This window comes from Pan paniscus, chromosome 15 (genome assembly GCF_029289425.2).
Source record: "Pan paniscus chromosome 15, NHGRI_mPanPan1-v2.0_pri, whole genome shotgun sequence".
Taxonomy (NCBI): domain Eukaryota; kingdom Metazoa; phylum Chordata; class Mammalia; order Primates; family Hominidae; genus Pan; species Pan paniscus.
Window position 1 is genome coordinate 93214954 of NC_073264.2, and position 15504 is coordinate 93230457.

Genomic DNA, 15504 nt, shown 5'->3' on the forward strand with positions numbered 1-15504 from the left:
AAGAAAATTTGGACGTATGCTACAACATGGATGAACCTTGACATGCTAAGTGAAATACACTAGTCACAAAAAAACCCTACAAATACTGAATTATTCCACTTATAGGAGATACTTAGAATCATAGAGACAAAGTAGAATGGTAGTTGTCAGGGGCTGGGGAAGGGAGGAAGGATAGGGAGCCATACTGACTGACTGAGCTCCTCTCTACCCTAATACAAGAGACTCTCATAGGCAGGAATATCATCACCCCTATTCAGCCTGAAGAAGTTACAGAAGATGGATCTTTATCCCTCTGCAACCCTTAGGATTAAGGGTTTTCTTATAAAAGGGAGTAGGGAAATATCAGAGGCATTTGAACCAGAGCAACTCCGTCTTGAATAGGGGCTGGATAAAATGAGGCCAAGACCTACTGGGCTGCATTCCCAGATGGTTAAGGCATTCTAAGTCACAGGATGAGATAGAAGGTCTGCACAAGATACAGATCATAAAAACCTTGCTGATAAAACAGGTTGCAGTAAAGAAGCCAGCTGAAAAAGCCAAAATGGTGATGAAAGTGACCTCTGGTCCTCCTCACTGCTACACTCCCATTGGCACCATGACAGTTGACAAATGCCATGGCAATGCCAGGAAGTTACCCTAAATGGTCTAAAAAGGGCAGGCATGAATAATCCACCCCTTGTTTAGCATATCATCAAGAAATAACCAGCCAGGCGAGGTGGCTCATCCCAGCACTTTGGGAGGCCAAGGCGGGTGGATCACGAAGTCAAGAGATTGAGACCTTCCTGGCCAACATGGTGAAACCCCGTCTCTACTAAAAATACAAAAATTAGCTGGGCGTGGTGGTGCACGCCTGTAGCCCCAGCTACTCAGGAGGCTGAGGCAGGAGCATTGCTTGAACGCGGGAGGCAGAGGTTGCAGTGAGCTGAGATCATGCCACTGCACTCCAGCCTGATGACACAGCAAAGCTCTGTCTTAAACAACAACAACAAAGCGGGGGGAGGGGGGGCAGGGGTGGACACGGCAACCAGCAGCCCTCAGGGCTGCTCTGCCTATGGGGTAGCCATTCTTTTATTCCTCTACTTTCTTAATGAACTAGCTTTCAATTTATGGACTTGCCCTGAATTCATTCTTGCACAAGATCCAAGAACCCTCTCTTGGGGTCTGGATCGGGCCCCGGTCCTGTAATGTTATTATGTTTCAAAATTTGTGCCCAATCCTAATTAAAGTTAAAATGAATAGTCAACCCTCATAAAATTTGAGGACAATATATTCCTCTATCAGTCTAGGTGGATTCCAATCACTACATTTGGATTCTGGTGTCCAGAGTTGGATAAAATGAGGAAAAGCAGCACTTAAAAATTCGATGTGCTTTGTTTGGCCCTCAGTATTAAAAATCAGTTGAGCAAACATTTATTTGACTTTTTTAAGGCAGCATTGTCTCTATTTTTTTTTTAATAGAGATGGGGTCTCTTTATGTTGCCCAGGCTGGTCTCAAACTCCTGGGGCCAAGTGATCCTTCCACCTCGGCCTCTCAAAGTGCTAGGATTAAAGGCATGAGCCACTGGCACTGGGCCAGTTGAACAAACATTTAAAAAATATATTTCAAATAAAAATTTGGAATTCTTAGCTTCTCTTGGAAAAGACTGAGGATCCCGTAATAACGGACCTTTTGGCAGGCAGTAAGCTGGAATAGAATATCAATGGACTGTGCTGGCCTGCGTTATTCATATTCATCACTGCAGCTGGTTAAGAACAATCCACACAACAGCGCTTCTCAAGCTTCACTCTATACTTTAGTGTCCTGGGGATCTTGTAAAAAGTGCAAGTTCTGATTCAGTAGGTCCGAGTGTGGCCTGAAACTCTGCATTTCTGAAAGACTCACAGGTGATACAGATGCTGCTGGTCCTCCCCATCCATACTTTTTTCCTGTTTTGTTGCCCAGGCTAGAATTCAGTGGCAAGATCATAGCTCACTGCAGCCTCGAACTCCTAGGCTCAAGCAATCCTCCTGCTTCTGCCTCCTGGGTAGCTGGAACTGTAGATGCAAGCCACCAAGCCCAGCTCTAATCACACTTTGAATAGCTATGAATTAACAATAAACACAAATTCAAAAGGAAATAGAAAAGCAAACATTATCTTTATTTAATAATCTTTGATATTTAAAATACAACTCATTGAACATCCACACTAACAACAGAATCCTCAGTGTTCAACAGTGCTTTGGAAGCCCGGCTTTTCTAACGACCAGACAGGAAGGCCTGTGTGTGTAATAACAGCAAATGAACTTAACGAGGGAGCACACACAGAAGGGCTGCAGGGTTGGGTCCTGAGCAAGCGGCACTGCCACAGTGCACTTGTATCATGGCCAAACAACGCTTTTTGTTTCAGATATTTTCTGTACTTGAATTTCAAATATTTATACAGAACAGTAATTTTTAAAAAGTTATTCCTAATAGCCCAGTGTTGTAAAAATTAGATAATCACATTTAAAAATGTATGTTTTCCTCTTTCAGAAAAAAAAAGCATTAAAAAAATTCAGAAAACATTCCTTGAACTATGCAAGAGACAACTGAGAGCTTCCTAAATGCATCAGGAATATCCATTTATATTTTACTGATGTTTCTCATTGCTTTGTCTATGAATCCACAGGCTTAAAATGTTTTTTGATATGCTATTAAACATGCCAATTACGACAAATTTAGAAGTTACGTTATTAGCACTAATTCTTAAAATGCCAGACCACTTGGAAAAAATAATAATAGCAAAGATTTTCTTCAAATTAAAAAACAAAATCAAAATTCTAGAATTTACCAACGATGTCAATAATCTTCATTCATGAAAGCAAATTAGAACAAAAATATTTTTATTATGTTTAAGACTAAAAAAATACAAAGCCAGGTCATTTTTTAAAGCAAAAAGGTGCTGGTTATAAAGGGGCCAGAAATAAAAGAAAGTTTTTATTTTGAATATGAAAAATAAAGTTATTTACATTGCTGACATGATTAGTTGATCCAATCTGGTAGTTCTTAATTAGGGTCACATATATATCCATACTTAAGGACTCGATACAACAAACAATTCACTTTGAAAACAGTGGCCCAAGGCCGGGTGTGGTGGCCTGCACCTGTAATCCCAGCACTTTGGGAGGCCAAGGCAGGCAGATCACCTGAGGTCAGGAGTTTGAGACCAGCCTAACATGGTAAAAGCCCGTCTCTACTAAAAAAAACAAATATTCGCCAGGTGTAGTGGCAGGTGCCTGTAATCCCAGGTACTTGGGAGGCTGAGGCAGGAGAATCGCTTGAACCCAGGACGTAAGATTGCAGTGAGCCAACATCGTGTCATTGTACTCCAGCCTGGGCAGCAGAGCTAGACTCCATCTCAGAAAAAAAAAAAAAAGAAAGAAAAAGAAAATAGCGGCCCAACGCCTCTTTGTTTCCGGATTAAAAAAAAAAAAAAAAAAAAAAAAACCTTTAAGACGGAGTTTTACTCTTGTTGCCCAGGCTAGAGTGCAATGGCACAATCTCAGCTCACTGCAACCTCCACCTCCTGGGTTTAAACAATTCTCCTGCCTCAGCCTCCCAAGTAACTGGGATTACAGGTGCCCGCCACCATACCTAGCTAAGTTTTGTATTTTTAGTAGAGATGGGGTTTCACCACGTTGGCCAGGCTGGTCTCGAACTCCTGACTTCAGGTGATCCACCTGCCTCAGCCTCCCAAAGTGCTGGGATTACAGGCATGAGCCACTGCCCCCGGCTGGGATAAAGTTTTTAATAGGAAGTCATATATATATACATATATATATATACACACATATATATACATATATATATACACACACATATATATGTATATATTTTTTTTTTCAGAGACAGTGTCTCACTCTGTTGGGCAGGCTGGAATGCAGTGGTGAGCCCTTGGCACTCTGCAACCTCTGCCTCCTAGGCTCATGCGATTCTTAGCCTCCTGAGTAGCTGGGATTACAAGTGTGCGCAACCACGCCTGGCTAATTTTTGTATTTTTAGTAGAAACGAGGTTTCACCATGTTGCCCAGACTGGTCTTGAACTCCTGGCCTGAAGTGATTCGCCCACCTCAGCCTCCCGAACTGCTGGGATTACAGGCGTGAGCCACTGCACCCAGCCGGGAGATCATCAATATTAACTATTGAATCCTCGTAAGAATTTAAAACATCAAGATTTATTTTTCTACTTAAGATTTTAAAATTATCATATTTTGATTATGCACTGAATCTATTTTTTATCTGTACAGGTCCAATGGGCCGGTTTTAAGAATTTAGTAGCTCTTGGCACTAGCATGATTTTTTTTTTTTTTTTTTTGAGACAGAGTCTCACTCTGTCGCCCAGTCTGGAGGACAGTGGCACCATCTTGGCTCACTGCATCCTCTGCCGCCAGGGTTCAAGCAATTCTCCTGCCTCAGGCTCCCAGGTAGCTGGGATTACAGGCACCTGCCACCGCGCCCAGCTAATTTTTGTAGTTTTTAGTACAGATGGGGTTTCACCATTTTGGCCAAGCTGGTCTTGAACTCCCGACCTCGTGATCCACCCACTTCGGCCTCCCAAAGTGCTGGGATTACAGGCGTGAGCTACCACGCCCAGCCGCCACTAGCATGATTTAAAAAATAGTATCAAAAATTCAGACAATCAAAATGTGATTTAGGCTCTGACTGAAATAAAATTTATTTTATTCAACTTAATATTAAACAATATGGACTACTGGTAGTTTTGTCTGCAATGATACTCAACTGGTTTTGAGTTTTTTTCCTCACTTACTTTGGCATCATGAATAAAGTTAAGAAAAATCAAGTTTTAAGGACGAAAAAAAGAAAGCACCACCTTAAATAAAATATTCTGTGAATTGTAAATTATTTGGCCAAGATCCTAGTATAGAGTTTACCTGCAGCAGCCTTTTCAAACAGTTTATATTACTGAAATATTTACATGATTACCGTAAAAAACATAGATTGATGGTTTTAGATCAGAGATTAACTATTCTGAATTTTAAAAACATAAATTACTCATTAAATCCATGACATCTGAAAATATGAAAGTGGTATTTCCAAGGCTTATTTAAACTTCTACTAGCATCACCACTGTACATACTTGATCCCAGTAATACAAATTATACATTAGAAAAATGATACCAATAGTTTAAATATTAAACATTAAGATGTTCCCAATTAGTAAAACAAAATGGAAATCTTTAATACACTTCTTAGCAGGACAGTTCTTGTGAATTTAGTTGTTCCTGACTTTCTTGCAGGTGGTTTACAGTAAATGGCAGTACCTGATGTATAAACTATAGCTTTGAATAATTTTTAACTTTTTTGATACTATGGTTACTTGCACTGGCATCTTTTCATACTGGCCAATCAATTAAGAAATGGAATCTAAACAGTCAATTAAATTTAAGCCAACCCCACCAAGATGACAGTTCACTAGTGCTTCTGGATCTGCCTGCTAAATGTAACAATTTCACAACAAACTACACAAACACATTCAAACGCATCCAGTGTGTGCTCAGCTCTGCTTTAAAAACTCTCTAGCTGGCCAGGCGCAGTGGCTCATGCCTGTAATCCCAACACTTTGGGAGGCCAAGGCAGGCGGATCACCTGAGGTCAGGAGTTCGAGACCAGCCTGGCCAAACATGATGAAACCGTGTCTCTACGAAAAATACAAAAATCTGCCGGGTGTGGTGGTGGGCGCCTGTAATCCCAGCTACTCTGGAGGCTGAGGCAGGAGAATTGCTTGAACCCGGGAGGTGGAAGTTGTAGTGAGCCGAGATCATGCCACTGCCCTCCAGCCTGGGAGACATAGCAAGACTCCGTCTCAAACAAAAACAAAAACAAAAACAAAAACTCTCTAGGAACTAAAAGTCAAACATGCCATATTTTCTTAAGTGCGTTAACTAGGGTATATATGAACTTTATAAACTCTAAAGTTAAAACTTTAAAATGCATATTGGTTTTCTCATTTTTATATTAGGTAGCTCATCAATTCAAGTGTATGAAAAGTTTAATGTAACTTTTCAATGGAAAAAGGTAATGAACAAATATCCATGGAAAATATGACAAACACACTGGTAATAATTAACATAAATGTTCAGTCTTAAAATATTTAGCTTTTTAAATCTTGAGGGAGTAGTACTAAACTCTAACATCCCTTGCAGTTTTAAAGTTTTATAATTCTTCTGAAACATTTTTAACTATTAAAAGAAACTTTAGATTTTAAAATAAAGCTATCCTTTTGTGTAAGGGAAACTTCAGAAAACTGATTGGCACAAAATAATGACTTAAAAAATCTGTTATATCGAAGAAAAAGCTATTTTATAATCATAAATAAAAGATATTTTTTCTTCTCTTTTCCGTTAGTTAGCAATAAATCCTAGATCAAAAAACTTTCCCTGATAAAATGTGTGCAGCCACACACCAGGAGGGCAATATACCATATTATAATTTTCGAAGTTGTCAGCTGAAATTTCTTGGATTTTAGCTTATGAACAATTCAACATTCAAAAGAGCTTCAAAAGGAGATGGAGAATGAGGGATAGGGAACACTGAAACTAAAACATCAATTTCAGAGACATGGTTTTCACCAAAATGATACTATCCTATTGACCCAGCAAGAAACTCTCTGTACATCTCAATTAAAGAGAATATTTATCAAAACTATGGACTTTCTTATTTATAGATCCACTAAGTACTGTGACTTCTATTGTTCTTAAGCTATCTAAACATGATGCAAGTGTCAAATCACAGTATAAATTTAAACATATTTTCATTAGTAAATTATTTTCATGTTCCAGATCACCATCTTTGACAAGCTATACCTACTAAAAGATGTGAAGCAGACACCTACATTCCATGACTCAACTGTAAAGAGAACACAAAGCTCCAGTCATAGGAGAAAAAATAAAATAAAACTACTATTAAAATTGAAGGCCAAATTTCATGTATCATACATTCATGGTGGGTACGTATGTTTAGTCTTCTAACAGAAGGAGACTTGCCTGCATACTATGCTTCTCCTAGTTTTCTCAATTGGAGAAGAAAGGAAAAAATAAGGCGCAGGAAGAAGGGGTTGCAACAAAGCTGTAAGGTTTTGATATAAGTGAAAAGACATTCATAAAGCATCTGGGAAAGCACATGCTCACACATTTTAAAAAATGCTCATTTATTCTCAAGTACTTGTGCAGGGCTGATTTCAGAGTTTAGGAATGCACCAGTCATGAAATAATGATCCCATCGTAGGGCTTAAAACGCTAAACCTCAGAAAAGATTACCATCTTTCAAAAGAATTGTGGGAAAATAATGAAAACCAGGTAGCAGAAAAGTTGTGATCAGAGAAAACAACACAAGAAAACACTGGAGCACACGGTATACAGTTGAAGGGAGAACCGTTCATCCTTCTAGAACCATTACTATTATCAACATCAGGAAAGTAGAGATACTTTCCTGAAAGGTTAATTTGGTTAATAAGAAATGAAAGCCACTATTACATGATGTGAGCCAAATTACCTACAAGACAGAAAAAGAAAACAAACTATATGGAAAAAGCCTGAGGCGAGAGCTAATTAGCTGGTCTGCAAAAAGATCCAAGAAAAATGCCCTAACTTTAGACATGTTACATATTGCACACTCAAAAAAGAAAAAGAAACATTTAGAAAACTATTTTAAATGTCTTTAATTGCTGAATGCCTCTTTGGCTAATATCTGGAAGATCATTATTTAGTCCTACAACTGACACATTGTTCCACTTTCCCATCATTTTGTTTGCAAACCACTAAAAGTCTTATTTCCTCATCTCTTTGACACATTACCAAAGTGGACCCTATGCTGTAATCACACAGGATAATGTTGGAAAATATGAAGATCTAAATTATTTTTTAAAGGTATTATTTTTTTCCTTCTGTTTTCAAATCATTTTTGACAGTTTCTAAAGACATGGTCACAGCTGCCTGAAGCATGTCTTCTTCACTCATAGCATCACCTGTTGGGAAACAAAACCACATTTCTTTAAAATTTCCAGAAAATTCTCAAAGTCATCAAAAGGTAAGTTCTCAGAAAATGTATTTCTATTTGAGCACGAGTTTCTTTTTTTGATTTAATACATATAAAGCAAAATTTACTTTTATAGTTCTACATATTTTGACAAATACACCATCAAGATACACAACCATTCCACTGCCCCAGAAAATTCCCCCATGCTGCCCCTTTGTGGTCAATCCCCAATTCCTAATCCCAGATAGCCACCAGTATATTCTCTGTCCTACAGTTTTATCTTTTCCTGCACGTCATATAAAAGGCATCAGTAGGTATGTAGCCTTTTGAATATGGCTTCTTTCACTTAGCATAATGCATTTGAGACTTGTTGTGTATATCAACAATTCATGTATTTACAAAAACCCAACTTTCTATTTTGAAAAACTGTCAATTCAAAGGAAGTTGCAAAGATATTTAAGAGAGGTTTCGTGTACTCTTTTGCCCAATTTCACCCAATAGTTACATCTTATGTAACTAAAGATCAAACTAAAACCTAGATATTGACATTGGCACGTTATATGTAGTTCGGTTCTACATGGCATTTTATCACACATGTGTATTCATGTAACCACCACCACTACAATCAAGACATAGAAGTGTTATAATACCACAAAGATCTCCCTTCTATCGATTTATATTCCCACCCACCTCTCTTTTACCCACTTTCTCTAACTAGTGGCAACCACTAATATGTTCTCTATCTCTATACAGCTGTCATTTTTAGTTGAACAAGTGGAATCATACAGTGTAAGACCCTTTGAGGCTTTTTTGCACTCAGCATAATGCCCCTGAGATCCAGCCACAGTGCTGCCTGTGCCAACAGTGGGTTTCTTTTTAATCCTGACAGTAGAGTATTACATGCTATGGATGTACTACAGTTTGTTTCACTGTAGGACATTTTGGTTGTTTCCAGTTTTTGATTATGACAAGTAAAGCTGCTATAAACATTCATGTACATGTTTTTGTGAGAATATAAATTTCTATTTTTGGCTGGGCACAGTGGCTCAAGCCTGTAATACTAGCACTTAGGGAGGCCGAGGCAGGCAGATTGCTTGAGCCCAGGAGTTCAAGACCAGCCTGGGCAATTGCGTCAGTGGAACAATGTGTCAGCTGTAGGACTAAATAATGATCTTCCAGGCTGGGCACAGTGGCTCACGCCTGTAATCCCAGCATTTTGGGAAGCCGAGGTGGGCGGATCACAAGGTCAGGAGATGGAGACCATCCTGACTAACATGGTGAAACCCCATCTCTACTAAAAATACAAAAAATTGGCCGGGCATGGTGGCACACGCCTGTAGTCCCAGCTACTCGGGAGACTGAGGCAGGAGAATGGCGTGAACCCGGGAGGCAGAGGTTGCAGTAAGCCGAGATGGCGCCACTGCACTCCAGCCTCGGTGACAGAGCGAGACTCTGCCTAAAAAAGAAAAATAATAATAATAATGATCTTCCAAATATTAGCCAAAGAGGCATTCAGCAATTAAAGACTTTTAAAATAGTTTTCTAAATGTTTGTTTTTCTTTTTTGACTGTGCAGCATTGCCCAGGCTGGTCTTGAACTCCTGGGCTCAAGCAATCTGCCTGCCTCGGCCTCCCTAAGTGCTAGTATTACAGCACTTACAGAGTGTAATACTAAAAATAAATAAATAAATAAATTTCTGTTTCTCTGGGATAAATGCCCAGGAGTATAGATGCTATGTCATATGGTCAGGGTATGTTCAGTTTTTAAACAAATAGCGAAATTATTTTCCAAAGTGCCTGCATCAGTACAAAAGAAATATAGAAAGGTTACCTCCCTTTATATCCTTTGACCCTCCTTCATTTGTAACATAATTGCCTTAAATATTTCCAATATATATACTGAAAACCAAATCAGTGCTATAATTCTTGCTTCAACCATCATACAATTTAGAAAATTCAAAAGGAGGGGAAAGTCTATTGTGTTTACCCACATTTTACTCTTTTTATTATTCTTTCTTCCTTCCTGATGTTCCAAAATTACTTCTTTTCTCATTTCTTTTCTGTTTAGAGAAATTCCTTTAGCCATTCTTTTAGGGTAGGTCTCCTGAAGACAAATTGTTAATTTTCCCTTCACTCCTGAAGGATATTTCACTGGATATGTAACTCTGGGTTTAGAGTTTTTTTCTTGTTTTTTTTTTTTTTTTTTTTTTTTGAGACAGGGTCTCGCTCTGTCACGCAGGCTGGAGTACAGTGGCATGAGCTTGGCTCACTGCAACCTCCACCTCCTGGGTTCAACCAATTCTCTTGCCTCAGCCTCCCAAGTAGCTGGGACTATAGGCGCCCACCACCAAGCCTGGATAATTTTTTTTTTTTTTGAGATGGAGTCTCGCTCAACTGCCCAGGCTGGAGTGCAGTGGCATGACCTTGGCTCACTGCAACCGTCGCCTCCCAGGTTCAAGCGATTCCCCTGCCTCAGCCTCCCAAGTAGCTAGGATTACAGGTGCGCGCCACCACACCTGGCTAATTTTTGTATTTTTAGTAGAGACAGGGTTTCCCCATGTTGGCCAGGCTGGTCTCGAACTCCTGACTTCAGGTGATCTGCCTGCCTCAGCCTCCAAAAGTGCTGGGATTACAGTGTGTGCCACCATGCCCAGCCTAGCGTTTTTTTCTTTCAGCACTAGAAAAAATGTTGTATGTACCCCTTCCTTCTGGCCTTTATGATCTCTGATGGGAAATCTGCTGTCATTCAAATTGCTTAGGTAAGGTCATTTCTTGCTAATTTCGAGATCTTCATTTTTTGTCTGCAGTGTTCAGAAATCTGACTGTGATGTGTCTCTGTGTGAACTTCTTTGAGTTTATCATATTTGAGCTTCATTCAGCTTTTTCAATCTGTAGGTTTCTGACTTTTGCCAAATTTGGGAAATTTTCAGCCATGACTTCTTCCCCAATTTTTTTCAGCCCCACCCTTTCTCATCTCCTTCTGGGAATCCTGACACAAATTTAGATGGAGTCTTGCTCTGTTGCCCAGGCTGCAGTACACTAATGCGATCTTGGATCACTGCAACCTCCGTCTCCCAGGTTCCAGTGATTTTCCTGCCTTAGCCTCCCCAGTAGCTGGGATTACAGGCATGTGCCACCACGCCTGGCTAATTTTTGTATTTTTAGTAGAGACAGGGTTTCACCATGCTGGCCAGGCTGGTCTTGAATTCCTGACCTTAAGTGTTTGGCCCACCTTGGCCTCCCAAAGTGCTGGGATTACAGGTGTGAGCCACCATGCCCAGCTTAGTGATTTTCAATTAAATCTTGAAAATTTGGGGTATTATGTTATGAGAATGTGAATCTTATTTACATCTTCCAATTTAGCAAGCCTCCTCTGACACAGCACTGGCAGCAGGGAAAAGGGAGTGCCACCTCGCTACAACCAGAGGGGAGTGAAAGTCCAGGTTTCTTCAAGGCCTGTGATGACAAGGAGTGGCGGTCATGGGGATTACTGCTGAACGCACATGGGAGTTCTAGCCCCCTAGTCCTCCACTGACATCTCTCTGACTGGGAGGGAGAGCAGTGCCTTGTTACTGATCTCCACGTGGCCTCCACGGACATTGTGGAGGTGTCCTTGTTACTGCTGGGTGTCAGCAACAGTCTGGATTCTCTACTCGGCCTCTTCTCCAACATCACCCATATAGGAGCCAGAGAGATGCCTATGTATTATTGGGTGGAAGTTCAGCCTCCTTGTGACCATTGACACCATGTGAAAGGAGTGTTATCACCTCCTGGAGGGAATGAAAATCCCAGCTCCCCAGTCAGCCTTCTCTAACACCACCTTGGCTGGGAAAGGGGAGAAGTGTACCTTATGACTTCCAGGTTGGGGTACATATCTTGGCTCCCACTTGGCCTTTGCTGACAGGGGTGAATGGGGCCAGTTTATTCTGTTTTGTTTGACTGGAGTCAAGTGCTTATTATCTGAAGGTTTTTATCTTGCTAGGCTGCCTCTTTTGGCTAGAGAGAGCAGGCTTTTCATGGGGTTTTCTCTTGGTCTGAGCCCATAGCTTCTCCAGCACCAAGTCCAGGATAAACGAGGCAAAAAGAAAATCCAGTCCACTCCCCACCACACTGCTCCTCTGGTTCCAAGGTCCCTAGCCAGTCTGTCTTCTCTCTGCCTTTGAGATTCAGCTGAATGGTTTTTTTTTCTTTTTGAGACAGAGTTTTGCTCTTGTTGCTCAGGCTGGAGTGCAATGGTGCAATCTCAGCTCACTGCAACCTTCGCTTCCCGGGATCAAGCAATTCTCCTGCCTCAGCCTCCCAAGAAGCTGGGATTACAGGCATGTGCCACCATGCCCGACTAATTTTGTATTTTTAGTAGAGACAGGGTTTCTCCACATTGGTCAGACCGGTCTTGAACTCCCAACCTTAGGTGATCCACCCGCCTCAGCCTCCCAAAGTGCTGGGATTACACGTGTGAGCCACCGCGCCCAGCCCAGCTCATGTTTTATACAAATGTTGAGGTGTTTTGGCTGTACTTAAACAGGAGAAATAGAAAAAAGTACCAGTTCATCCCTTTTTTTATTCAATTGTTTGGATATACCACAGTTTGTGCATTCATTAACTAAATGAAGGTCTACATTTACGCAGTTTGTAATTTTGGGCAATGATGAATAAAGATGCTATAATCTTTTTTTATTTTTTTTTTTGAGATGGAGTTTCGGTCTTGTCACCCAGGCTGGAGTTCAATGGCACAATCTTGGCTCACTGCAATCTCCGCCTCCCGGGTTCAAGTGATTCTCCTGCCTCAGCCTCCTGGGATTACAGGTGCCCACCACCATGCCCAGCAAATTTTTGTATTTTTAGTAGAGATGGGGTTTCACCATGTTGGCCAGGCTGGTCTTGAACTCCTGACCTCAGGTGATCCATCGGCCTTGGCCTCCCAAAGTGCCGGGATAACAGGCGTAAGCCACCGTGTCCAGCCTTTTTTTTGTTTGTTTTTTTAGAGACAGAGTTTTGCTCTGTCACCCAGGCTGGAGTATAGTGGCACGATCTCGGCTCACTGCAACCTCTGCCTCCCGGGTTCACGTGATTCTCCTGCCTCAGCCTCCTGAATAGCTGGACTACAGGTGCCCGCCATCACGCCTGGCTAATTTTTGTATTTTAAGTAGAGACAGGGTTTTGCCATGTTGGTCAGGCTGGTCTCGAACACTTGACTTCAGGTGATCTGCCAACCTCGGCCTCCCAAAGTGCTGGGATTATAGGCATGGGCCACCATGCCTGGTCAGCTATAAGCATTTGATATAAGTTTTTATGTGAACCTAAGTTTTCTTTTCTCTTGCTTATATATACATGATTGGGACTGCTGGATCACATGGCTAAGTATACATTTATCAAAAAAATGCCAAACTGTTTTCCAAAGCTGTACACTTTTACATTCCCATTAACAGTATATGAGTCTCAGCTGCTTGGATCCTTACCAACACTTGGTATTGTCAGTTTTATTTCTTCATTAAAGCCATACCTACAGGGGTGCCATGGTATCTCACTGTGGTTTTATCGTGCATTTCCCTGCGACTAGTGATGCTGAGAGTATTTTCATGTGCTTATTTGTCATCCCTATGTCTTATTTGGTGAAATATCTTTTCAAATCCTTCACCTTTTTATTGAGTTGTTTTCTGATTATTCGGTTTTAAGAGTTCTTTATATATTCTGCTTATAATTTCTTTGTCAGATAGTTACTTTTTCTCTCAACTTCTACTACTAATTGGCCAAAGTTTAAGACATATTTAAACCGAGACCTGGAAAGTAACTCTGCACTGCCCATTGTTATTTAGATTATAGTCAAGTATTTTTCATTTTCCAGGTGGTAAAATGTGTTTATTTTTCACCTACTAATATTCATGATTTCTGGCCGGACGCGATGGCTCACGCCTGTAATCCCAGCACTTTGGGAGTCCGAGGCGGGTGGATCATGAGGTCAGGAGATTGAGACCATCCTGGCTAACACGGTGAAACCCTGTCTCTACTAAAAATACAAAAAGTTAGCCAGGCGATGTGGCGGGCACCTGTAGTCCCAGCTACTCAGGAGGCTGAGGCAGGAGAATGCCATGAACCCGGGAAGCGGAGCTTGCAGTGAGCCGAGATCGCGACACTGCACTCCAGCCTGGGTGACAGAGCAAGACTCCATCTCAAAAAAAGAAAAATATTCATGATGTCTAAGGAATTTTTGGAGACTGTACAAATTACTGTGAAGTTTAAATTATTATGTTAAAGTATTCATTAAATGTTCTAGCAATCCTCTCCTGCCTTGGTTTCCCAAAGTGCTGGGATTACAGATGTGAGCCACCACATCTAGCTTTTTTTTTTTTTTTTTGGTAACTGCTCCTTAATCCAGGGAAATTTAGTAGATTACAAATTTACTTAAGAGTCTTAATATGATTAAAGAGGGAATGAAGAATAATGTAAAGCAAAAATCACACGGAGCTCGTATGTCAGATAAAGTGTGAAGGTAGTGAACATAATGGATGGTGAGCAGGCCTTACCTAGATCACTCCCAAGTGCTCCTGAACTGGTGGCTGGCCTTTCACATGGATGTGAACTCTGTCCTGATAGGTCCTCCTGCTGCTGCTGCTGCTGCTGCTGCTGCTGCTGCTGCTGCTGTTGCTGCTTTTGCTGCTGTCTGAAACATTCAAAAGTGAAGTATATTTAAAAAACAAAACTTAAAAGAATAAATACACCATGAGAAAAACTATTCATATGGAAAATACATTGTTTCATGAATCAAAGTAGTCACTGGTATTAAAAGAATGCAAGAACAGTTAGTCTGATACAGATTACTTTAAAATATGGAAGTGCTGATCTTAGGAAATCTAGACATAAAATTTAAATTTATCAGACAAATTAAGAGGTAGGTATTTTCATCACAAAATAACCTATCATGGCCAGGAGTGGTGGCTCACACCCAGCACTTTGGGAGGCCGAGGCGGGTGGATGGCTTGAGGTCAGGAGTTTGACACCAGCCTGGACAACACGGTGAAACCCCATCTCTACTAAAAATACAAAAATTAGCCAGGCGTGGTGGCAGGCACCTGTAATCCCAGCTACTTTGGGAGGCTGAGGCAGGAGAATCACTTGAACCGGGGAGGTAGAGGTTGCAGTGAGCCAAGATCGCGCCACTGCACTCCAGCCTGGGCGATAGAGCGAGAGTCTGTCTCAAAAATACAACAAACAAAAAACCTATCATACAAAAAGATTCACTGGTAGTTATTCTTATGCAAATGAGTGTTGGTTTACAGACCCTTAATATTGTTGAAAGTCACCAAAAATAAGTACCTTTGATCAGATAAAGCATTTCAAACTACCATGTGAGTTAACATAATGTTTCCATGGCTGGCTCATTCTTTTCACTCAGGTCTGAGCTTAAAATTTATCTCCCCAGAGATGCCTTTCCTGACCATCCCACCAAAAGTAGCCACCTGACATTCCCATTATTTCATCACTTCATTTTAA

General features: G+C 40.8%; 1 protein-coding gene across 8 annotated transcripts in view; it reads right to left on the reverse strand.

The window, feature by feature from the left end:
* Positions 1-7170: 7170 nt before the first annotated feature.
* Positions 7171-15504, reverse strand: part of ATXN3 (ataxin 3) — a 43314-nt gene continuing 34980 nt past the window's right edge. For 7 of the 8 annotated variants that reach the window (XM_034938029.3, XM_034938028.3, XM_003832776.5 and 4 more), the window contains 2 exons: positions 14538-14674; positions 7171-8003 (listed from right to left, as the gene is read on the reverse strand). In XM_034938029.3, the coding sequence (XP_034793920.2) occupies positions 7909-8003; positions 14538-14674 (232 nt within the window). In that variant the 3' untranslated portion in view covers positions 7171-7908. Of the gene's footprint in view, positions 14675-15504 lie in introns of all 8 variants that reach the window. The other variant, XM_063596383.1, reaches the window with a different exon arrangement.